This window comes from Impatiens glandulifera, chromosome 8, assembly GCF_907164915.1.
Source record: "Impatiens glandulifera chromosome 8, dImpGla2.1, whole genome shotgun sequence".
In the NCBI taxonomy this organism is placed as follows: domain Eukaryota; kingdom Viridiplantae; phylum Streptophyta; class Magnoliopsida; order Ericales; family Balsaminaceae; genus Impatiens; species Impatiens glandulifera.
Window position 1 is genome coordinate 10,656,267 of NC_061869.1, and position 26,079 is coordinate 10,682,345.

General features: G+C 30.7%; 3 protein-coding genes and 1 non-coding gene across 4 annotated transcripts; 2 read left to right on the forward strand and 2 right to left on the reverse strand.

Moving 5' to 3' along the window:
* Positions 1-6,365: 6,365 nt before the first annotated feature.
* On the reverse strand, positions 6,366-7,301 carry LOC124911897 (thioredoxin-like protein YLS8). The gene is made up of 2 exons (XM_047452427.1): positions 7,168-7,301; positions 6,366-6,888 (listed from the first exon to the last, which is right to left on the reverse strand). The coding sequence occupies exons 1-2, from the start codon at positions 7,285-7,287 to the stop codon at positions 6,580-6,582; spliced, it is 429 nt and encodes a 142-aa protein (XP_047308383.1). The 5' UTR covers positions 7,288-7,301; the 3' UTR covers positions 6,366-6,579.
* Positions 7,302-7,748: 447 nt separating this feature from the next.
* LOC124912964 (expansin-B15-like) lies at positions 7,749-14,615 on the forward strand. Its single transcript, XM_047453594.1, has 5 exons — positions 7,749-7,860; positions 13,706-13,759; positions 13,859-13,968; positions 14,047-14,228; positions 14,303-14,615. Exons 1-5 carry the CDS (start codon positions 7,749-7,751, stop codon positions 14,613-14,615), a joined length of 771 nt encoding a protein of 256 aa, XP_047309550.1.
* Positions 13,083-13,164, forward strand: TRNAS-AGA. The gene has a single exon. It is a non-coding gene; the product is annotated as a tRNA-Ser (tRNA).
* Positions 14,616-17,084: 2,469 nt separating the features above from the next.
* LOC124912113 (ubiquitin-conjugating enzyme E2-17 kDa-like) lies at positions 17,085-20,917 on the reverse strand. The gene is made up of 5 exons (XM_047452673.1): positions 20,817-20,917; positions 20,540-20,629; positions 20,329-20,456; positions 19,735-19,839; positions 17,085-17,424 (listed from the first exon to the last, which is right to left on the reverse strand). Exons 2-5 carry the CDS (start codon positions 20,607-20,609, stop codon positions 17,281-17,283), a joined length of 447 nt encoding a protein of 148 aa, XP_047308629.1. The 5' UTR covers positions 20,610-20,629; positions 20,817-20,917; the 3' UTR covers positions 17,085-17,280.
* Between the last annotated feature and the right edge of the window lie 5,162 nt (positions 20,918-26,079).

The following is a 26,079-nucleotide window of genomic DNA, read 5'->3' on the forward strand; positions in this document are numbered from 1 at the left end:
CAATAAAAACAGTTGTTGTTTTAAAAATTATTTGGAGATAATATATTGATTAGATAAAATAAAATCTGATAAATATTTCCATGTGTCAAATAACATTGAGACATGTGTCTTTTAATGTTAAAAACATGACTAATATTTTTTTACGACTTGATAAATCAGTTTTCTACACTTTTTAAAGCTTTTATGAAAGACTTTTTAATGATGACCTTTCTTGAAAAACGCTTTTAAATTAAGTGATGGTTGTATTTCAAATTATGTCTTTTAGGCACGTGACCTTTCACATTCTATTTAAGATTTTCATGCATGCCAAAAAGTCTTTTTTACGCCATCGTTTAGAATTCCTTGAAAAACCCTAATCTTCTCTCTACCTTCTTTCTAAACATAAACTAACTTCTTCATCATCCTTTCTTCAAACTCAAGATGTCTACTAAGAAAATTGTTTCCCTGTCTCAAAACATCATGTAGGTAGACTTTGAATTTATCTATACTCTTGAACAGCAAGATATTATTGATATCTTCAAGACTTTAGAGGCATCTAGCCTCAGGAAGTTCCTTAGCGGTCTTTATGTTCTCTATGAAGAGGAAGTCCGAGAGTTATTCAAGTTAGGGAAAGTGGTTGGAGATTCTATCGAAGTGACGGTGAACGGATCAAAAATTTCTTTCTCTGAAACTGTATTCGCCGAGTTCTTCAAACTTCCATCGGAGCGTCGTATCTTTGACGTCGCGATTTCGGCCGAGATTATTTCAGGGATGCAGACCGTCTTCTCGGACATCGGCGGTTCGGTTAACATCAACGGGAAGAAGAAAGTTTTAAAATACCATTTCTGCATTCTGAACGACATTATTGCTAAGTCGCTTCAGGGAAGGGCAGGGTCCTTTGACCTCTATACTCAAGACATATTTGAGTACATGGTGACTATAACTAGAGGGATGTTAGTTAATTGGGCATCCGTTCTGTTCTCAACATTGTGCCAGATGGTATCTTCACCGAGCAAGTAGAGCGTGGGCTTTTCAGTCCAACTCGGCTGGCTCTTGGAGCATCTGAGAGTTCCTATGGGTCGGGGTGCGGTTGTTAACCCCTATCGAATATTTACTAACGTTTCTATGAAGAGCTTCTTGGTAAGGATGAAACTCGCTAAGGAGTTGAATCTTGAATACTCTGTTCCTCAAACGAGTGGTCAGTCGATCACTCGGTCCAAGCGTCTGGCTTCCTCTAGTCTAAAAACTACTTTTAAGAGGGCTAGGCCTTCTGCTATGGAGTCCACCGCGAGCTCCAACAACCAGAAGAGGGCACCTATTAGGGATTCTGGAGAAGTTGACTCCATCCCTAAAAGGGCAAGACAAGAGAAAACCCCCCATCATCGTTGTCCCTTTATCCTCGATCTCCCTGTCACCATCAGCCAGCCCAATGAAAAAGCGAGGAGTGGCATCCGCTCTCGTTGCTGATAAGTCGGAGGTGTCTACAATTGTTAGGACATCTTCTAAGGCTTCCCGACGTTAACCATTGACAAATGTTCTGGACAATCAGCAAGAAAGGTTGTTAAAGTCGCCTACCCATGCTGGTGTTCAGTCGACATCTAAGGTATCCCCTTCTGTCCCTATGGACGTAGAGCCCAATGTTGAAGTTCCAGTGGTGAAACAAGCTAATAGACCAACTATTGAGCCAGTTAGTCAATTTTATGAGAATATTCATATGGAAAACACATATGTTCTCCTTGCTGAACAGTAGCTGCAGTTGCTGCTAATGCTCATATGTCGACTGAAACAGAGCAGGTAGCAATTCCTTCGTCTACTGTTGCTACTACTTCTGAACAAGAACCTATTCAGACGGATGTTGCGGCGTTTGGTGCTGAGAAAATTGAAGAAACGTATGTTCAGAAAACAACTGTGACTGTAACTGAGCTTCTAGAAGGTGTGTTTTAAAAAGGTCTCTCTCCATTCGAATTATTGGGAGCAGCCCACGGGGCTTTAGGAATTACTTTTAGAGAATTAATGCCCACTCCCAAACCCTTCGAAGTTCAAGATAAAGGAAAAGGTTTGGCCGATGACTCTTCTGAATACACATATGAAGCCAATATAATTTTCGACCTCATCATGGAGGATGTTGAGGTGAAAGCAGTCGAGAAGATCGAAGCTTTCGACACTTGGATGAGTAAAGACTCCACTATCCATACGGCGAAATTATTACAAGCAAAAAGGTTGTGACAGAGTGCAAGGAACTAGTTCAAACGGAGAAATTTATTCTTAAGTGGGCAAAAACAAGTGTTCATGAGGCTCTCAAGCGGAGAGAATTCATCGTGGCTAATGCGATGGGACATGCTCTTTTTTATCTACTCGAAAAGAGGAAGGCTAATTTTAACTCCTATGACAAGTCCGCTCAAACAGAGAAGAAGGTTCTTAACCGCCTCGACTTGCTCATGGAGTCATACTGCTCAATTGTCCTCCAATACGTCGATGGTACTAAGTCTTCTCGATTTGATATCTTTCAAACAAAACCATTGGGTGTAGATCTCAATTGCCAAGATGAAGATGAGCCAATTATACACGTTGATGACATACTTTCTCCGCAAGGCGAGTTTCGTCCGATCGCCAGAACTAAGCAGACACCCCCTCCGTCTGAAGCTCAACAAGAAATTCCTATCACTAAGTAGATTGTTGTTGCTCCTGAAGTTAAGAAGACGCCGTCCATTCAGAAAGAGACGTCTGAAGTTCCCCTGACATTTGAACAAAGGAAGTCGTCGTTTATTGAGGGGGAACCCTCGAATCCATCTGAACAAGAACAAACCCTATCTCTTGAGGGGGGACGTACTCGTTCTCAAAGGGTTCCTGAATTTGAAAAAGTTAAGTCCTCCTCTTCGTCCGAAGAAAAGACGTCTGAAGAAAGAATGCACACTCCTCCAACCACTCATCATTTATCTCATGTGAGGACAGTCTGTTCCCTTCATGAACATCTTCTTGGACATCATCTTCGATCTAAAGACATGTTTGTGTTGAGATCAAAGAAGACAGAAATAACTCCAGGGCTATGATAAATGTTCCACTAGCACCTCCCTCGGACAGAGAACTAGAACAATCGATACTATCAAGCATGCATGCCAATCCTATTCGTTCTGTTCCAGCTCATTCGTATATTGTATCATTTACCCTTCCTTCATCTGAGGAAGCCTCTCTTAAAGATGCGAGCTTCCGCACGACCATTATGGATGCGTTGGCCACGATGCAACAGAACCTATTAGATATGTCCTCCAGACTGTAAAATCTTGAAAGGGATTTTGCAGCAAACACTAAATCCTATACTGCCATAATTGTTGCTCAAAAAGGCACCGAGAAAAATCTATTGAGAAATACGTATAAGTAAATCTTCTCCACACTCAGTATAAGAAGTTGGAAAAGAATATGCACAAAAAAAATTCGGATCATCATGCCGAGTCAAAGTCCTTCAGTCTCGAGCTTCACCATGAGACAATGGCTATGATTGAATTTGTAAGTCTTCAAATGATGGAGGTTACAAAATTGCTCAGAAGTGCAGAAGTTGAACGCCTAGAACAAGTAGAGATTGTCTCTAGGCGTTTCCAGGCCGAAGAAAAGGTTGTTGTTGAGGCCGTTAAGACAATTGTTGATGCTGTTAAAATGGGGAAGGTAGTAGTAGAGGGGGGTCCAACACTCACGACACTCGGTCCAAAAGAAAACCTGCTCAAGGCGGTCGTTGTAGCTGCCAATCTGATCGAGGTGGTCGTGGAAACGGTCGTGGAGGAGATAGAGGCGGTAGTGGTGGTGGTCGAGAAATAGGTCGACTGCACAACCTTTTAACCGGGGAATCAATTCTTCAAACACATATCCAAGAGTCAAAAGGGAAGGATCTTAAATTTATCATCTTACGTTGTGTATTTTTATTTTATTTAAGTACTCTAGATAATTATCTAGTTCGTATTCTAAATTTATTTGTGTTATTAACTCAATTGCTTTTAATTAGTTTTAACATCATCAAAAGGGGGAAATTGTTAGGTTAAATAAAACAAAGAAAAGAGAAAAATTGATTAAGAAAGACATAATTAATTAACGTAAGAGAATATGCTCAACATGGTTTTGGTTATATGGTCTGAATCAAACTAAGTTAAGTAAATTGTTTTGTGCATGCACAAAACTAAAGGATTATGCTACTTCAGACGTGGTCTGAAGCAAGCACATATATACGTCTTGCTACTTTAGACGAAGTCTGAAATACGCAAGTACACGGAGTCGTCTAACTCCTTTAGATGCGGTCTAAAGGGAAATATAGTTAGACGAGGTCTAACTCCTTTAGATGCAGTCTAAAGGGAAACGTAGTTAAACGAGCTCTAACTCCTTTAGATGCGGTTTAAAAGGAAACGTAGTTACACGAGGTCTAACTCCTTTAGTTACACGAGGTCTAAATATATTTTTAAAAAATAAGTAGATATTACTCTGAAGAAATAGTTCTTGAAATAAAAAATAATAATTGTGATATAAATTAAAATTAGAATTTAAAGATATTTATTTAAAAAATTAAAATAAAATTTTGTTATAGAATGAAAAAAAAGTAACTTAAAATATATTTTTTTAAATTAAATAAAAAAAATCAATTCAAAAACTAAAAAAAGCCTTGAGCTAATAAAAAAATAGTTAAGATAAAAAAAAAATATAAAAAGTAAAAAAAAAATTGGTACTAAATTTTAGAAACGTTTTAAAATGAGAGTTCTTTATATATTTTTTAAAATGGTACTAAATTTGATATAAACATTCTATCTTTAAATTTAACCTAATATTAAAATTAAATAAAATATATTTAATATATTATGATAATAAATTTTATATAATATTAATAAAGGTATAATGAGAAATTAAAAATTAAGTGATATAAGAATTATGTTTTAACTAAAGGGACTAATTATCATTTTATATCAATAGAATATGTACTATATTATATTAAGATGCAATATTATCCAATATTGTTATTTGTTACCACTAAATCAAATTTATATTTAAAACCAACAAATGTTTAAAACATTAGTAAAACCTATTTAAATTATTCTAATAAATTTAGGGTGAGAAACAAAATCAGCTTTTACTCTAATTTATTTATTACCCAAATTGTAATGTTTTTTTTTTCTTTCTTTCTAATCAATCATACCATTAACCTTTCATAAATTTATATTATTTGAATAATCTATCTAATCTTATCATGAAAAGAGTATCTATTTAAAAACAATTATATATCTATTTTATTTGCATTGAAAAATATTATTCTCCATAACAATTATTATTCGCATTAAAAATAAATTTAATATTTTTTTAATATGGGAAGCTCTAATCGGACTTTCTTCTTCAACATCAAAATTTAAAACGTTTTTGTGTAAAGAACGAGTTTGTGATATTTCTTCTCTTAGTTATGATTTTTATCATTTACGATTAAAAATAAATTTAATAATAAAACATATATAAAACCAAAAAATATATACATAAATGCCATAAGAAATTAAAAGCTTAAAAACAACTTAAAAAACAATTAAAAACTCATCAGATTTATCTTGTACCAAGAAGCTAGTCAATCTCTTGCAAACTAAAAGAAATGCAATAGAGACACAAAATAAATAATTGAATGACCAAATGACAAATAAGAATAAACACTTAATACTTAAAATAGTAATATGGATATAATAGAATAGTAGGAAAGACGTTGTAAATAGGTTTTTGTCTTGAAACTGATATGTTACTCACACCATAGATTTCAGAAAAAATAAAAATTTTAATACTTTTGTAATATAGGTTAAAATGAATCAATTAATCCCCTCTTCTAACTTCGCTATAAAAAAATATGAATATCTTCGGCCTCTCTACGATTAAATTGGTTGCGGAATATCAGCTTAACCCGTATAGACTAATCACACTCCAAAAAAGTTACAGAACCCCGCGTTCTAGAAAAAATCAATTATTCGATATTCTAAGACTAAATTCAAATAAGAAAGTAGATTCCAATAGAGAAATGACTTCTTATATAAGTATAATTAACTCTCAGTTTTAGAAAAATTAGGCAGAATTAACTTATATTGTTAGGACAATTACTACATGATGTTTGAAGTTTAGGGATAAAATGAAAATGGTGTTAAGTCTTAATCATGTTAATGATGTCTAAGCTAAGTTTAGGTATAAAATGAAGATGGTGAAGTCTTAAGGATCTACATAAGAAAATATCACAATTTATGAAAGAACACTCAATCTCAACCATCCAAATATTGCTCACTAAAGTAGTTCAAATGACATGACTCGATACCAGCAAACCCTAAAACATACATGCAGAAAAATTCAGACAAGAAAAGGTTATGATTCACGAAATGGAACTGAAACAATTGCAAAAGAAAAAGTTCATATACCAAACAGATCTTGTGACAAAACAGAAGTTATTTTACCTCCAAATAGTTTAAGGCCAAAGTTTAACATTGTCACTTTCACTTGTTGAATAGGATAATAATAATCTGATATGAAACATTACTCGAAATATCAGATAAGTTCAAATAAGTTCTTCACCCATAGTAGAAACTGCAAAGCAGCAGTAACAGTAGCTTAATAACGGTACTTAGTGGAGTAATCCTTGGGTGCAATAACCAGACCGCGACCCTTTCTTGCCCCACGATAGATAGTTTCAACAATGTCGATAAATTCCTGTTTATCCTTCATCGCCCAGTTGATCTTGTTGTTGTTTCCAGTCCCAAGATCTATCATAATGTGTTTGTTCCTGAAGAAGAACATTATTGTCGAAGGGTCATACAGCTCGTACATAGTATTGAAGTCTGGCACCTCGGTTATGTCCACAAGGTATATCACAGCAAAGTTCTTTATTGTCTCTGCAACCGAGGACAAAACCTCATCCATCTGGATTAATTCGATACCAAAAGTATTAGAAAATTGATCATAATAACTGCAAGAAACCAAGATTACAGTGTATATATCAAATTGAGAATCTTATATCATCCCATTTGACTATCCAAACAATTTGATCAAAAGAGTTAGGGTTGATTATTAGAATATCTCCATCCACCTACAAATAACCAATCACTAGCTAAACTAAATCTAACCGCGTGATAATAACTGAAAACCTAAATTAGCAACACAATAAAAAATCGAAGGGGGCATAAAAAGATAGATACAGACCTGCATACAAGTTTCATCCCAATCATGACCGAACCGAATCACAACGAGACGTTCTTCTTCAGCAAGAATTGCTTGATCCACGGCCCATCCATTGTGAAGATGAGGCAGCAAGTACGACATAGTTCTCACTTTCCTGTTCATAAAAAACAACATAAGTAAAGATTTAAGAACATACAGATTGATTCTACACAAGGAAATCATACAAAATTGATTGCTAACATCCTATTAAGAACAATCCTACATTGCAGTAGAAGAAAAACTAACTGTTAGCATCAATAACAATGTCAATTTTCAAAAGATATGGCAAAACCTAATGTTGGCAGGTCTGGATCGATCAAGAATTAGGGTTCTAACTTCTAACCACATAGTATTCTGTATTTCAAAGGATTTGCCCTTTCCTATGGTAATCAGATAGGATTTTGATCAAATCAAAACCGCGAATGTTCAGATTAAGATAAACAGAACTGTATTGTTATCAGAAACAGATGATTACAGGTGAAACACAAACCCTAGTATTGGAAAACTAAGCTTAATCACTAAAAAGAAAGAAGAAAAAGTTGCATCAATCAATCAATCAATCAATGATAACGAGAGAAATTCTCTGGCGCTTACCGTCGACGGCTAAAAGTGCGTCTGCGTTCGTCGGTGCTGGTGGAGAAATCGCCGGAGAGGAGAAGAAGATAAAGAAGAAGGGTAGGAATAGGAATGGATCGGATCGGATCGTTCCGCCCGTTTTAGTTCGGATCCATTCGTAGAATCCGCGAGAAAATATTGGTGTAGAAAATCTTCCCACGTCACTACTTTTTTTATAAACCACAAAAATAATAATAATAATAATTTTTTTATAAAAATGATATATTTTTTATCTTTTTAATTTAAATACTTTTTAATATTATTTTTTCAGTTTTTTTTAAAATAATTTAATTTTATAGAATTTTATTTAATAATAATGCTATAATATTTTTTATATAAAAATTTATAATTATGATAATATTATAAATTAAAATAATAAATATTTATAATTATTAAAAACATGTTACAATATAATAAAGTTAACAAAGGATATATTTAAATTTATTTGTTAGTACATAAAAACAAAAATCTAACACTATCTATTTAAAAAGGAAAAATTTGACGAAATGATCCTAAAAATATCTTTAAATGCGCTAGTGATACCACATAAATTAAATTGTGCAAATTATCATTTCAAAATATTCTGACGAAATTATTCGTCTCACGCGAAAGGCAGGATTGTCACGCGAAAGGGTAAGATCGTCGCGCGAAGGGCATGATCGTCACGCAAAGTGCACGATCATTCTGGACTTTTCACATGTCTTCCCTTCGCGTGACGATCCTTTCATTTGCGTGACGATCCTCCCCTTCGCGTTACGCGAAAGAGGTATTTTTATAAAATAAAAAAAAAAATTAAAAAAATTAAAAAAAAAAATCACCAGCACATTTAACCCCTTTTAAGGTCATTTCGTCAAATTTCCTTTAAAAGTTATCTGAAAATTTAGAAAAATACTATACAAACTAAATTAATTTATAATATAAATAGTCTAGTAAATTAAATATTTATTTTAATATATACAAAACAATAAAAGTAAAATACATTCATTATATTAATGTTGACACGTAGATTAAAATTATATGGGTGACACTACAATTTTATTGTTTGGGGGTGGGGGAGTAGCTTGGCCGACCAGGTTGGATATCACGGCACCTATGTAATTTTATCTAAAATAATATGTATAATAATAATAATAATACGAGCTCATTCATATGTAACGTAACAGTACTCTTATTTTCCTTGTAAAAATGCTATATGTATTTATGGATTTAACATTACCGCAGCAAAATGAGATCAAAACTAAGGAAAACCACTTATTCGACTTCAAAAACTTGTTCGACGAATAAAAAAAATATTGTAAACTTAATTTCAACACCAAAGGTGAATCATCAAATATTTCGATTCAAAAACATCCAAGACCATTCAATTCAAAAGGAGGTTCAAAAAGATAATAACTTATTTGACTTCAACGACTATTTGACGGATAAAAATAAGTTCGTAAACCTAACTTCATCAACGAACATGAATCATCAAACAATTCAATTCAAAAACATCCAAGCTACGAATAAAGAAACTATAATGGATTATAAGATGTTCTAAGATTGATTCAAAATATTGAATAAGAAAAAAAAAAAGTTGTTGGAAAAACCAAATAAGTCTTCTAACTATAATTAATATTTTCGTTTTCTTTGAATAAGCAAAATGTTTTTAACCATACTGCAAGTAAGTCTATCGAATATTCGTTTTCTTTCTAATATATCAGATTTAAAACATGCCAGACTTTCAACATAATTGTTCAATCTTTGAATAACTTTTTATTTTGACTGTGCTCGACAAACCAATTGCCAAATATTAGATCGAATTGTTCGAAGTCTCTATTAAAATCAGTTGAATGTGGTAATTAAATCGATCCATAATAATAAAAATGCTGAACAATAATTATAAACTCCCAAAATATAACATGATGGTTTGGTCGGTCGGTGTTTCAGTATAGCAAATAAGGAACTGATAACCAAATCGGAAGCTGAACAAACCAATTTAATAGTATCGGGAAGAATATATATATATATATATATATATATATATATATATATATATATATATATATATATTTTAAATTATGGAGAACTAGCATAACACTCCACGACCATAATTCACTATTACATTTAATGACTTTTGATATGAATTGAATCCCCGTAACATTTTAGTCCATTAGATCAACTCTTTCTATCGGACACTATAGCGGGGTGATGTTAGAAGAATCTCTACCAATATTCTAGGCAGTAGTAAAAATTGTCATTGCCCCGGTTTGATAAACAACGCTGAAAAGATTCTGTCATATGATAATATGATAACTGATCATCTACATATATGGTCAAAATAATGAGAAACTCATAAAAAAAACAAGTGATGATACTTGTAGGAGGTCCTTCAAAAGAAAAATCAATTCAAATAACTCATTATTGAACAAATAAGAAATAATTCAGATATAGTAACTTCGTCCCCTTTAATGTTAAGAAGAGGATGAACACAAACTCGAAAAATATAACCAAAACAATCGGTAGATATGAGTAGTAAACGACCTACCAAAAGATGTGAGTATTATTAAAATTATAAAAATTTAAGACGAAAAATTTGATCCGACTAAACATAACGTCATATCAAACAAAATATAAAAATTACTAAATTCACTAATAAAAAACCCATTAATAGTAACAAAAAATAGTAACAGTTTGTTCAGCTGTTGATATTAAAAGTGTAATACCAACAGTTTTAATACCAACAGTTTTAAAAACTGTTGATATAAAGGGGGTAAATATCAATCGCTCTTAAAATGGTTGATATTAACTCATCTATATTAACGGAATTTTAAAACGATTGATATTAACCACTTTATATCAAATCGTTAATATTGACCATATCTATATCAACCACATTAAAAATCGTTGATATAGAGGGGGCAATATCAACATTTTTTGAAACGGTTGATATATATAACACATCAATATTCAACGTTTTTTGAAACGGTTGATATAAATGAAATCAATATCAACCGTTTTAAAAACCATTGATATTGAAGGGATATATAGGAGACAATATCAATCGTTATTAAAATAGTTAGATATTGAATATTTTTATATTTTTTTTTAAATTATAAATTTAGTTAATAATTTATAAATTCTATATTCATACCAAAAAATGTATTATTAAATTTAAATTATATTAATATTTATTTTGATATATGATAATATATTTTAAATTTAAAAATATTATATAAATTTATATATTATTTAATTAAATAATATATATAATTAAATTTGAAATTTAATAAAGAATATAAATTATTATATATATATATATATATATATATATATATTGAGTAATAACAATCGAAAAAATGACTGATATTTCATATTTGAGTAATGTCTACGGAGATTCTGTCAACGGATGTCAACCACTTTTTAAAATGTTGTTATTACTCCATACTAACTATAAAAATTCAATATAATATTAACTTTTTTTTACTATTGTTCTTCGAACTTAAAAAAAAATAAGGAAGAATTAATATATTTATTGGTTGAACTCTTATACAAAATATATATATATATGGTTGGTTTTAAATGTAACGGTATTCATATAATAAAAAACAAAATATTATTATGAATCCTTATAAAATTCATTGATTCAAAATCAAAGATTTTATAATTAAAAAAAAATCAAATTCAATCTCAAAATTTAATTAGATACCAATAGTATCCATGTACTAAAAAACAAATTATTATATATATATATTCAAAATTAAAATCAAAAGAACTTAAATTATAACTTTTTTTTTTATTCTCAAAATTAGAAACGATAATTATAGTATTTATCAATGATGTTGGTTTAATAGGATGTATATTTGTTAAAACACCAATGATCATTGGTATAGAGATATCAAACTACATGAAAAATTGTCGAAATTTATTATGAACCGAATAAGTCGAGAAAATTTTCAGAAACATAGTTATATCTAAATTAGAGCAAGCATAATATAGCATATGTTGTACAACAATAATCTCAATTAATGAATTATCTAACATTTATTAAGAAGTTGTACTCCATATTGTGAGTATTTAAAAGGTATATTATCTAAAGTTGGGTGTTAAACCGGTTAATCGATTTCTGTTAAGTCCAGTTTTACCTCTTATTTTACAAATCGGTTAATCAACCAATATTGATATCGGTTTTACCGGTTCAAGTTCTACTAGCTCCGATTGGTTAACCAGTTTTAACCGAAAATTGATAATTTAATTTTTTAAATTAAATATTAAAATTATTAAATAATTTTTATTCAAAATCCTTGTTTAAGCCGTATTATTATGTTATTATTTTTTTATATGATATAGAATATTATAATAATGTTATAATATAATATATTATAATAATATTTCATCCCTATATTATAAATATGTTATAATATATTATATTAATATAACAATCTAATATATTTTAAAAAGTTTTTATTTGTAAACTAATATTTATATAAATTATATATTTAAAAAAATAAATACAAATTAGAATTTAAAATTAAAAAATAGCTAATACATATATTGATTATTAAATATTATTTATAATATATCTAATACTTACACACAAAAAAAAAAAATATATATATATATATATAAATAATAAAATATAAATAATTAATTAATCAATTACCGATTTAGCAATTAAACTGCTAAAAAAATAGTTCAATCGAAAATAAAATTGTTTAACCGGTAAAATATCGGTTAACCAAAACCGTTTAACCAATAAAACGGTAAGTTATTCATTCGGTTATCAGATTTTTTAGTTTTTGAAAAGTCATTTAGACTTTTTAATTTTTTGAAAATATGAAATTGAGATAAATATTTATTTTTATGTTATATAATGTATTTTAGTTACTAATATATATAAATATATATAAATATATATAAATATATATAAATATATATGACATTATTTCCATTACTAAAATTTCATTTCTTATTTAATATATAAATAAGAAGTATTCTTATTTTACTTATAAATACCTTGTATAGAAAAGTATGAATTTAATAAGAAACTAGAGAATTTCATTGTGTTAGAAGATTTTTGTTACACAAAGAATGTTTGATTGTGTTCAAGATTATCTTTTTCATAAGAAAAATTATGACCATGAAAAGTAAAATATTTGAATTAGAAGGTTTGAAAAACTCAAAATGAGCATATTCAAAGTTAGAGAAAAGAACAACTAAAGATTGAAATTGAAACTTAAATAGCAAAAAGTCTAAGAATTCATTTTAGTCAACTAGAACTATAATAGTTTTATAAATTTCAAAATGTGGTCGTGCCGGAGTGGTTATCGGGCATGACTAGAAATCATGTGGGCTTTGCCCGCGCAGGTTCGAATCCTGCCGACCACGTTTAATTTAAATTTTTCCAAAATTTTAGTTTAAACTTGTAACTATAATAATGAAAATTTTATGTAACTATTTTTATTTATTATGTTATGATTTACCAAAAACTTGTTTTCAGCTTTTATATGATTTCATTTACATTTATGATGAATCAAGAAAGTTATATATATTTTATTTTTATTTCCTATCAACAAAATATATTATGTAAAATGAATAATATTAATAATTTTATATATCTTATTGGATTCATACAAGTTAATATTTCTTTTATTGGAAAAAATAAATTCACTTAAAAATATTATAACCATACTATCAATATACGTACATTGAAAAAAAGATTCATTAAAGATATTCTAATTGAACATTACTATATATAAATATATTAACCTATTTAAATCTTCCAAAGCTCAATACAATCAAGCCATACACATAGAATTTCCATCAATAAAAAAGAAGAAAAAAGAATAGTTCAAAGTAGTTATGTCTTTTCGAATAAAACTAGTATTTTCGATTTTCGTTCTCTCTTCATTCGTGTTTAATGTATCAGCAATTCATAGTGAAGCCACTTGGTATGGATCTCCCGATGGTGCAGGGAGCGACGGTAATAAATCCATGTTTTATTTTTTTCACTAAGTAAAATTGTTTCATGTTTCAAATTTTGGGCATATAATAGTTTTATCACATAATTTATAATGCACAGGTGGAGCGTGTGGATTTTGTGACGCTGTTGAATCGATATATGGAAAATATATAACCGCAGTTGGTAACGGCCTATATAAAGGTGGCAAAGGATGCGGCGCATGTTATGAGGTTAATTTTTATCGAGTTAAATAAATTAAGTGCGAATGTTTATAAGAGATTGATTTCTTTTTTTCAATATTTACACAGGTGAAATGCTTGTCACATTCAGCATGCTCTGGAAATTCAATAAATGTGGTTGTTTCTGATCAATGTCCAGGGTGTGATCCTTATCAATTTGATCTTAGTGGTACTTCTTTTGGAGCCCTTGCATCTAATGGGTCTTCCAATCAACTCCGCGGTGCTGGTCGCATTCAAATCGAATACCAAAAGTATTTAATAATAATAATAAAGTAACATATAAAATCATGAAAATTTTATTAATTATATATAATTGTGTGTGTAGGGTTCCATGCAAATATAATGGGGAAACAATAAAATTTGTAGTGGATAATGGATCGAATCCATATTATATAGCGGTAAATATTATGGAAGTAGGTGGAGACGGTGACCTAGAAAATGTGGAGATTCAACAAGGGTCCAACCCGTTTATGGCTGCCCGTTTGGTTTTTGGAGCCACATGGGGCGTCAACTCATTCATGCCTGGTCCATTGTCGATTCGACTCACCACAAGTTCGGGAAAGTCTATTGTTGCTCAAAATGTTATCCCGAAAGGTTGGCAGTCGGGCACGAAGTATAGTTCTAATGTGCAATTTTAAAAGATAGTTTCAACATTATAAATATTTTTTAACTATTTTAACAAGGAATATTGTTCTATAATTGGACATTACAATAAATATGATGGTTTAGTAAGAACAACTACTTTTTTACAGTTTTATTTATTTATTAGTATTATTTTTTGGATTGGATTAGATTGGATTTACTTATATATACTAAGTGAATATTCATTTGGAATCAAATTAGGTTAAAAATGTTCTAATTAAGTACTACTATAGTTATACATTTTAAAATAGTAATTCAATATTCGTCCTTAATTGTTGGATAATTAAAAAATATAGTACTACTATATTTTAAAAATAGTAGTACTACTATAGTTATACATTTTAAAATAGTAACTCAATATTCGCCCTTAATTGTTGGATAATTAAAAAATATAGTATCATTCAAAAAAATAAAAATATTTATAAAGAAAAGGATGAAAAAATAATTCAAGTACAAATTGTAGGATATATAGATTAAAAAGAAATTTCACTAATTGGAAAAAGGAAAGTACAATTGCATTTTGAAATAAATAACTAGTACATGTTCAATTAAAAAAAAAATACAATTAAAGATGTTTGGACGTGAAATCAAATATACCAAGGTCATCCTTAATATGTGATTTTTGTGCTCATACAAAGTAAAATAAAGTATGATGTTTGGTTCATGGGTATAATTTCAGAATATTAATTAGAATATCGGTTACTAATAAATTATTCTTTCCTCTCTAAATTGGAAAAATGAATCACATTATATATAAGAAAAGTTAAATATGAATAATTTTTAATAAAACATGTTATTAAAAATGTTATAATATATGTTATTAAGTAAAGTAATATTTAATTTGAATGTGTTTATTATGTTTGATTCATACTTTTTTATTTTTTATTTGTAATTTTTTTATATTTTATTAAATGATGACATACTTAAATATTTTGTACATTTTAAAATGACTATTATGTAAAAAAATAATAATATTTTATAATTTTAATTAAATAAAATAATAAAAAATAAAATATTAATATTCAATTTTAAAATAATAGTAATAATTTCTATGTAATCAATTAGACATTATCTATAATAATTAAATACTGCATCAATCATATCTATTCTCAAATTTCACATATATCAATTATAATCATATACATATTCTCTTTCCATTAATAAATTTATTATTTTATGGTTGAGAATCAACTTAATAGATTTGTCAATTTTTAAATATTTGACTTTTATTAAATTTGAATTTGAAAAAAATTATATATCTATAACATATTGTTAAATATTTTATTCTAATATTAATTTAAAAAATATAATATTTTTAAATTTACATATTCATATATTTTTAATAACATTTTTCAATTTAAACCGTATATATTCAATAACATTTTTCGTCTAAATTTAAAGTTTAGTTATAATTTTTTATTTTGTTTAAAAGAAAAATCAACTCATCTCCACAAATTAAACCTATAGTCAAACTAGATGTTCGAACTCAAAACATTAATGAGGCTAAGATATAACATATTATTATAATGTCCATTCATAATAATAATAATTATTATTATTATAATTATAATTGACTCAAGACCCATAAAAATATTATTAACTAAATATAAAAACAAGTTGATAATGTATTTTAACGAGAAAATATGAATTAAATTTATATCTCAATATATAAAATATTATTTTATATAAATTTACAACCAGGTGAGTTAATACGAATACTACCGTAATCTTTTTATCCATATCATATATTGTATCGAAAATTTCTCTATAGGAAAAAATATATCATTATCGTACCGTTATTTTAGTGTGATACAAATAACATATCGATTCTACCGAATATTAATGGTATATTATGATTTCGGTACGATATTGATATTACACCATTAATACCGAATAATATTAAAATTAAATTATATTTTGATTTAATTTTTAAAATTTAAGTTTTTATAATTAAATTAACATCAAAAATAAAATAAATATATTAAAGTTAGAGAACAAAATAAATATTTTAGATTTAAGGTTTATATTTGTTAAAATATTAAGATTGATTTTATTGAAAAAAATGAGTAAATCTAATTTTTAAAATAAAATGAAATTATTTATATGTATTATATATTTTTAATTTATAAATATTATTTTTGTATATCAAAAAAAAAATCAAATATTTTTTGTACAGTAATTTCAATATATAAAAATTATCTGTAAATTTCCTTATTCACAACTTAAAAAAAGAAGGTATATTCTTGACTAGAAAATATCTAATGAATGTAGAAAATAAATACTTTGAATAAAGAACAGTAATGCTCTGTTTGTCTAAATAAATTAACAATTTGTCATATTTTTAACAACTAACAATAAGATTGAATTGTTTAGACAATGACATGTTTCACCTAAAATCTTTTTAAGAAAATTTTGAACTTTGAATAAAAGATTGAAAATTTTGCACAGGCATGATGCACCTTAAGTAGGATAGATTTAATACCATTTCAATTAATACTCTAAAATACTGAATCAATATACACAAATCATAACCAACACAAAAGATAATTTAACAAGGCAATCACTCAATTAGGCTGCAGAGACAAAACAACAAGTCTTTCAGACAAAATATTAAAGGACAGATAGACATGAAACAACCAGGCACATAGGTTTTTTACTGTTTCATCCCATGGCATATTTCTGAGACCAGCTTCGGGCAGTGGCCTCGTACTTGGTCCTGTCGGTCTTGTACATTTGAGCAATTTCTGGAACAAGAGGATCATCTGGGTTTGGGTCCGTTAGTAGGGAACAGATGGACAACAGAACCTAAATACAAACACCAATAAAACAAATCAAAAGAATTCATGGGCATCATCAGATCAATATACAATCATCATGTGTAACATTTTAGTCAAATCTCCATGAATAGAGTTTGTATTCTTTTTTCTGTGGTACATGAGTTTAGTTAGTTTTTTTATTATTTAGAAAGAAATGATGTGCAAGGGGTTTCAACAACAAAGGATATGATGTTGGAAGGTTGAACCGAATAGAGTAGACATTCAAGGAACTTAAGGTGATGAAATCTGATTTTGATTCTAAAATGCATCAGTTTACAATAGAAGAAACAATGGAGCTAATTAAGCGACAAAAATATTTATCATGCCTATGTATTGTAGGTCAACACAAGGAAGAGAAAAAAAGTTACAAATGAAGATCTCCATCTCAAACATGAGCTTGAGCTAAAACCTAAAGATGTCATTGATTGGATATTCCCAAATAGTTATTATGGGACAGGTTTGTTTATGTTAACCGATGATGAAAAGTCAATGTGGCGAGATACCCCGAAAAACTACCAGACTATTGGTGATAGAAGACGACACAACCGAACGAGAACAAGAGGGCACATTGTTCATCTTCTATAAGACCTTATTTTGCTGATAAGTCTCAACTGATGATGAGGAAAAAGTTAAAATCTTGATTGATGCTGAGAGAAAAGGAAAAGCTATGACATAATAGGAAAAACAACAAAGTGAACATGCAAAGAGATAACCACAAAACCCTGTACCAACCTCAATGAGATTGATAAAGAGGGAGTTTCCTAAATTCGACAGTAGAGATGTCCATGATTGGAAAGGTTTTTTCAAACTGACAATAAGCCTAAAGAAACAGATTCAGCTTCCAACAACTCGTCCGATGGGAAATGCGCGATGATGGTTCTGCTCACACTTGATCAAGAGAAACCCGTATAAAGAAATGAAATGGAGGGAGTTAAAACAATTAGTGTTCGTGAATTCGGGCCCTGTGCAATTGGTGATCCGTTGAATGATCAAAAGAAATTGAAGCTAGATTTGAATGTTAGTGTTGTAAGCAAATCACTGACGTGATTATGTCCTTGCAAATCACTGAGGAAGTCGCAAGGCAATATTGGAAGTCTTTAAGAGAACCATGGGAGATTGTGTTGCATATCAATAAGGAATTCGCAAGGTAAGAATAGAAGTCTATAAGAGAACCAATGGGAGATTGAAAATCAGAAGAAAATGAGACTCTTCTTGACAACTATGGTTACAGTGAAGAAGTTGAAACTCTACATACAAATGAGACAAAATGCGACGACCTCGGTTTTGGGGTAGAAATCTATGGTAGTGCAATTTTATCGGTTATTCCCTAGCAAACCCCAAAGTTGATCGTGGAAAACTAGATTGCGCTTTCCTTAGGTGACTAGAAGGAAGACCAATCAACCTACATTGATACTAATGTATGTGGTCAAGCAAACTGAGACATAGTTCACGTCACTTTTACAGTTGATGCTTTTCAGGAGTCTTGAAGGCCGAATATTAGTTAACGAACCTATGTTTCAGTCATGTCTTGATTCAAGGCCAATTTTAGGACACTTTTTGTGGTAAGAGGAACCACTCGATGTTGAATATCTTATACAAAATAGTTTATGGTACCACTCAATTTTATTTATTTTTGGGTTGGGGGGGGAACGGTTAGAACCATTTCATTAAAATCCCAAAAGTGAGAGGGTTAGAAATCAAAACTAGACAAACCTATGATTAAGGATGACAATCAAAAGACCCTAAAAAAAACTGATTGGTACCTCTCAACGTTGAATATCTTATACAAAATGGTTTATGGTTCTTGACATCAAGGATTGGCAAAATATTTATATGGTTTGAAGAATCTCCAAACAGCATGAGAAATATTTGTGGCTTGCCCTTATTAGGTGCTTCATGCAATTGCTATGGTTTGAGGAACCTCCCGATTATCAGTTACTTAGTTTTGTAGCAGTTAATTACTTTTTTTACTTTGAAAATGCTATATACAAGGCAGAGATGTAACTTTCAAATCCAATTCAAAAACACAATTTCAGTTTTATACTTATTCTTCTTCTCAATTATTTATGGGTTAGTAGTGGAGATGTTTTTTCACCCTTTATTGTTTCTAGTTTTTTCCATTGATATTTAGAATTGTTCTTGCATTTCTGGTTGAGTGGTTGTATTCATTTATACAGGAAACAGAGTTTGGTGTTACTCTAATTTCTATCAAATTTAACTTTTCTCTAAAATATAAAACAAAGACAAAATAAATTATAAGCCTGACAATAATTAGATTCAAGTGAAGATGCAAATATACCTTAGATATGGTTAATGCTGGACTCCACTGATCTTTCAAGATATCAAGACAAATACTTCCATTGCTGTTAATGTTTGGGTGGAAAACCTTGGTTCTAAAAGCAACCTGAAACGTCAATTAAATTTATGTCCATGCATCTTCAATGCAACAGCAGATTCATACATATATAACACAAATGCTTATAAAAAGCAATCCAAAAGTAAATCCACCAAGAACACAAAGTTGAACCATCTAATATAGAAATTTGAAGTATCTTGACATGCTGTTTACTTTGAAACCAAATCATTACTACTTCACTGTTAAGACACCATGAACAAAGCAAACAAATATTAGTTCCTAAGTTTAACAATTATATAACCCATCACATAGAAATCATTTCTATCACATGAGAAAACACTAAGTTGCTTGTGAAAACAAGAGCATTTATTATACAGATCTCTAGTCTTTTGTTAACAAACTTCAATGAAACTTAAATCAGTCAAAACTCTATCTAGAAAGCTAGAAATAGTTTCATGTGTGTTTTCAGAGGAATCTACAGATCTAAACAATGACTACTAAGATAGATAACTTGAACAACAAAGAAACAGAACTTGCCTTGGGTGGCTTAAATGGATAATCTGGTGGGAAATGAATGGAAACCAGAAAGACACCACCTGCATAAGGGCTATCACTTGGTCCCATAATGGTTGCTTGCCAATGAAACATGTCCTCCGCCACAGGACCTTCAAATAGAAAGTGAGAAATCAACATCTCAAACACAACAAGAATCAGTGCATAAGAAAACCCAAAACGAAAACTAAGCTACCTGCACTGCACGAAGTAGGAGGATCCTTTTGCAGATCCTTGAGCTCCTTCAAGATCCTCTTGGAAGCCATCACAATTCTCACACCCACCACTAACAAACAAATACACGAACTTTAATCAAAGGGTATCTCCTACTCAACAAAAGAACTAGTGTTCATACCAAATTGTGACACAGATCTTGTACTTTATCATATAATAGTATCAAATAAGAAACCCTTTGATGAATTCTACAGAAGATTGAATAGAACAGCTAAAAAGGAAAATCAAATTAGGGATACCTGAAAAGGAGGAGACTTCAGGGAAATGGAGAGACTGAAAATGAATAGAGAGAAGATGAAGTGATGGTGGGTGAGAGTGAAAATTAATAAAGAAAAGAAGATACAAAGAAAAATGTATTTTATATGAAACACAAAATTATTATTTAATTTTGACACTCGTCAGCTAGATTTCTAGAATTTTCTTATACTTATTTGATTTGGGTTATTTGATTTTATAAACTATTAAAATATTTTTTATATTTAATATGAAATTTACATATCAAATTTATTTATTTCAATTCATTAGTTAAACTTAAAATATTTAATTTATTTGAATTGTTTATAATGAGTTCGATTAATATTTAGTTTAGTCCAATTTATTTGTTATACAGACATGTACATTTAATTTTATTTATTTTGTATAATTTATTATAAAATTATTGTATTAATCAAACATGGGCATAATCATAGCCAATTAAGGCAGCCCACCAAAGACCAAGCTTTGAAGAAGAATGTCAATTTTATTATTTAATCGTATATTATTGAACTAATTTTTGTTTATTCATACAATTGTAGTTGAGCTTAATGTTATCTATGTCACTGTTGGACAAAACATTCAAGCCCGTTAAGTTTTCTATTAAAAATGAGATGATATGTGTGATTGATATGTCATATTATTTTAAAATTAATATATATTATATATTTATTTAAAATTCTAAATAACAAAATCTTTACCTTTTGAGAGACATTAATAATTTACTTCTTTTACATGTTGCCATAATTCACTAAGCCCAATATTCTTGTTCTCTAAAGGATTCGATTTTTCTAAGGAATTTATGAGGAATTGGAGTAGTGGTTTTATAGCGGGTTCGATAAGTTCGAGTCGAAAGGAACCGACGAAAGACGAGTAAGAGTTGGCGAGAGCATTGAGGGCAATGGGAGAGGATATTACGAGAGATGTTTGGATATTTCTCATTGCATAACCTTGAAGCCTCATCGTGTCAAATCTCAAATCCTACCACGACGAACCTTGATGTTTAGCCGAGCCCCATTGCGTCAAATCTCAAAACCCTACCACGACGAACCTTGACATTTAGCCGAGTCTCGAGACCACAACTCTGTCTTCTTACTTCGACCACTCTCAAACAAAGTTCACAATGAACGATGATGACAGGTATTGAAGTTTACAAATCTTCTTCTTCTGTTTTTTTTTTAACTATGATGACATTTTTCCCTTTGGAAGAGAAATTACAATCCAATGGTTAAGTTTTGAAGACTCTATGTTGAAGGTTTATTTCTGAATTATTATTCTTGCTCTCTTCTTAAATACTTCCTTATCCCACTTCAAGTGAATAATTTTGATAAAAACACCATATATTTTGGTCAAAGAAATTACATAAAGTGGGACAGATGGAGTATGTTCTAGATCTCAAAACTTGTTGGAGACTGTTTGACCTTCCTAATTGACCTACATCTATTTTTTCATATCTTTCTTCATAATTTAATGTCTTCCATGAAATCTGAAACTCTAAGAGATAATAATCTTTATATGCATATTAAGAAATTTGTATCAATCACATGTGGGAAGTAGGGATGAGCAAACAGGTAAAACCAATCATTTTGTCCGATTCGTATGAAATTCAAACTAAATTTATCCAATCCGTAATCCAAACCATTTTACTAATTAATACGGATCGAATATGGATTGAATTGAATATGGTTTGGACAATCCAAACTAAAAAATATTTATATATGTAAATGTTAACTTGAAATTATTCAATAATTTTAAATTAATTGGATTATTCAAATTTAATCCGAAACAAACTCAATCCGAATTAATTTTTTTGAGAAATAGCTTACGCCATTAATTAAAAAGACCCGAAAAGGGTAAAAGGAGTACAAAAGCTGAAATTGAGCTTACAATAATTTGTTCAAAGTCAACCCACGATGGCCATGAGGAATCCACAATTGGCCTAAGAAACGCACACGGACATCAAATCAAAGTACAAAAGTGAACAAGAAATGAAACTAGCAATCAATCAACTAAAACAAGACAATATGAGTTGATTTCCTCGGACTTGTCTCTCTTGTCTTTGTCTTTGTTCTTTCTTTCCTTACTTCATGTCACCCTTGGGTCTTTTGGGGATATATTTCTGGACAAATTTCCGGCTTTTTCGTCTTCGCTAGCTTCTCTTGTTATTTTTTTCCTTTTGGGCTTTAGTTTGGAGTTAAGCGTATAAGTTGTTTCCCTTAAGGTGGTTTTTGACAACGTTGCAGCTTTCTTTGGTTTTGTAGCTCATGCTTTTTGAGATGCTTTGGCTTTCGATATCATTCACGTCGACGCTAGGCTTTTCGAACCCAATTAGTGGGAAAAGGGCCTTAGTTTTAGGCTTGGTGGGATCGGGATCGGGATCGGTTTGGTTCTCGTTCACGTGTTCGTTGTGGCTTTCATTTGTTTTAAGGATTTCGATATAAGATTTCTTGACCACCTTGTCATTCTCTTGTTCGGGGGTGGCCACGGGCTTCTTTTGTTTTTCTCCGTCCTCTTTTTCCGATTGTTCATACATGACCTCAATGGTAGTCATGTTTCCATTCTGGCATCTTAGCTCGAATTTTTATGGTTTTGTACTCGTTGAGTCGATCTCAATGCAAATGCGGGAAAACGTGACCCATTCAAACGATTCAAAGTCGGGATCGAGCTTAAGCGGCTTTCTAATGAGTCTGGTGAGGTAGGCAAGTGTTTTAGCATTACAAAGGTGTAGTGGGATATTTCTCAGTCTCACCCATACTTGTTCGGATTGTGGCGGTTTGCTATTGATATTCATTTCTTCCTTCTATTTGGCGAGCTTGAAACATTAGCTGAACATGAAGGTAAAATCTAAGTCGGCAATGGCTTGGGCTTCGGGCTCCGTGCCAAAAGTGAGAGAAATAACCAAAGTTGTTGACTTTGATTTTTTTGAGTCCCTTTTTGCTCCATTGTCGGAAAAGGGCGACCTTGATTGCTCGGAATAGGGACTTGTGGGTGCCATGAAGTGACCGACGACAACTCGCTTCCAATCGTTGACGCATCCCTCTTCAATTTCCAGGGGGAATTTAATTTAGAGCGGGTGTTCGAGCATTTTAATTTTTAGGCTAGGATCTACATTGAGATTACCTCTATAAACTGTCCCGTTTTTGCCACAAACTTTGTTGGTTTGCCATGTTCAGTTTGTGTTTGTTTATGTAGTGTAGGCATAGGTTTGGGGACATTTGTAGAACTCCTTCATGACATTAACCGACCATAGAACGAGTTCCTCATATTCGACTTTGTCGAATGAATTCCAATCTTGCTCGAATCGAATTTTGAATTAGAAAATGATTTGCTCGCTCCTTTCATTGGTCATGATAAGTTTATGATTTTGTAATTGGGCGAGGGACTTAAGAATTTGGTTCTGAATGCCCTCCAGATTTGCGATTTCATTTTGTCTCATGGTCCACGATTTATCGGGGATTTGAGCAGTCAGGGTGGGGATGTTGTGACATGTCGTAGTGGCTGAGGTGAGTTCGGCTGAAAAAACTATATCGTGACCGGTCTGGGTGGCAGCGACATGGCCTGTCGAAAGAGTAGCGCTACTGGTTTGGTTAACTACAGCCAGGTCGGTCGGGGTGGAGGCTACTGGTTTGGTTAACTATAGTTAGGCTGGTCGGGGTGGAGGCTACATGACCAGTTAGGGGAGGGGAGTCATGGCCGGTTGAGAGATGAGTCGGGAGACGGGCGCGACCGGTTGATAGACTAGCCATGTGATTACTCGATGCAACAGTTGGATTGAAGGCAACGCATTTGCATCAGCAAAGTTGTGACCGGTCGGAAAACTTGAAGAAGTGGCAGCCCTTTCAGTCAATTTCTCCATACTCCTTTTATTTTTCCTTTTGCTTTTAGGTCGGACTCAATCCGAATTTAATCCAAACCAAAAATAGTTAATCCAATTTTGTAATTCAGATTCGGTTCAGATTAGTCCGTCAAATGCTCACCTCTTGGATTAAGAAAATCTAATTACTTAATTTATTTTATATATAATGTTCAATATGTTTAATTATAAGAAAAATAGTATTAAATTTGTAATGTTATAATTAATTTTGTTTATTTATAATTTGAATCTTAAGAAAACAAATATGATCAAATGATGTATAAATAAGTAAAAAAAATATATTATATCGAGGTGAAATATAATTTTAAAAAATAAATTTTTATTTAGATAGTTTGGATAATCCTAATATAATTCGAATTTAATTCGATTCAGACTCAATCCGATCCGATCTCAATCCAATCTGAAATATCCAATCTGAATTAGTATTTTAGATTCGGATTGAATTGAATTACGAATTAATCCACCCAATGCTCACCCTAGTGGGAAGAAATCCAATCGTCTTACGCCTTACGCCTGCCTACTAAAGTTTCAAATGGTGCATAAGTAGGACAAACATTTTGAACTACATAATGAAAATTTGTTGTGGACTAATAGATTTGTTTGAATTTTTTTTGTCTTTTCTTTTCAGCTAGCTGGAGTTTAAACTGTCACATTTCATTATCGGCCAAGAATGATATTAGATTTAGAACTTTAATTTGATCAAGATATTGTGTATGGCCTACACTTTGCCACTTATAAACAATGGCCATACACCAAATGAATTTGGGTTCGCCTAATGACTTAAAGAAGCCTTGTTTTTATAAGAACCGTATATGACAATCTCTTAAATAAGTCCAGGATGCGTGCAAACCTTAGCATATTCAATTGGCCTAACCTTAACATTTCATTTTAGTTAGTTGTTTATTGGCATATTGATGAATGAACCACAATTGTTAGGATCTTTTTTTTCTTTAGCTTTATTTTCTACAAATTTTGTCTAAGATGGGCATTCTGTAGACATTCATTTTGCCCTCCCCACCCCAATTTTATAGTTTATACTTTTAATAAATCTAAGCCTATACAAATTTCTCACAATAATTTTTCGGGTTCATTCACGATATTTTAAAGAAAATTATTTTAATAATTGAGTTTTGGGAAATAATTAATTTTAGATTCTTAGTAAGTTAAGGTAGTAATTTGTCTAAGTTACAACACTTAGATAACACTGGTAAAAAAAGGAGCTTTACCGACGGTTTTTTCCGAAGGTTTTGTAAACCTCTCCTAAATACTCCCGAGAGGAACAAATCCTTCGGGATTAAAAATAGATTCCGAGTGGGGTGTAAAACCTTCGGGTTTATTAATTATTACCGAAAGTTCTACAAAGAACTTTCGGTTTT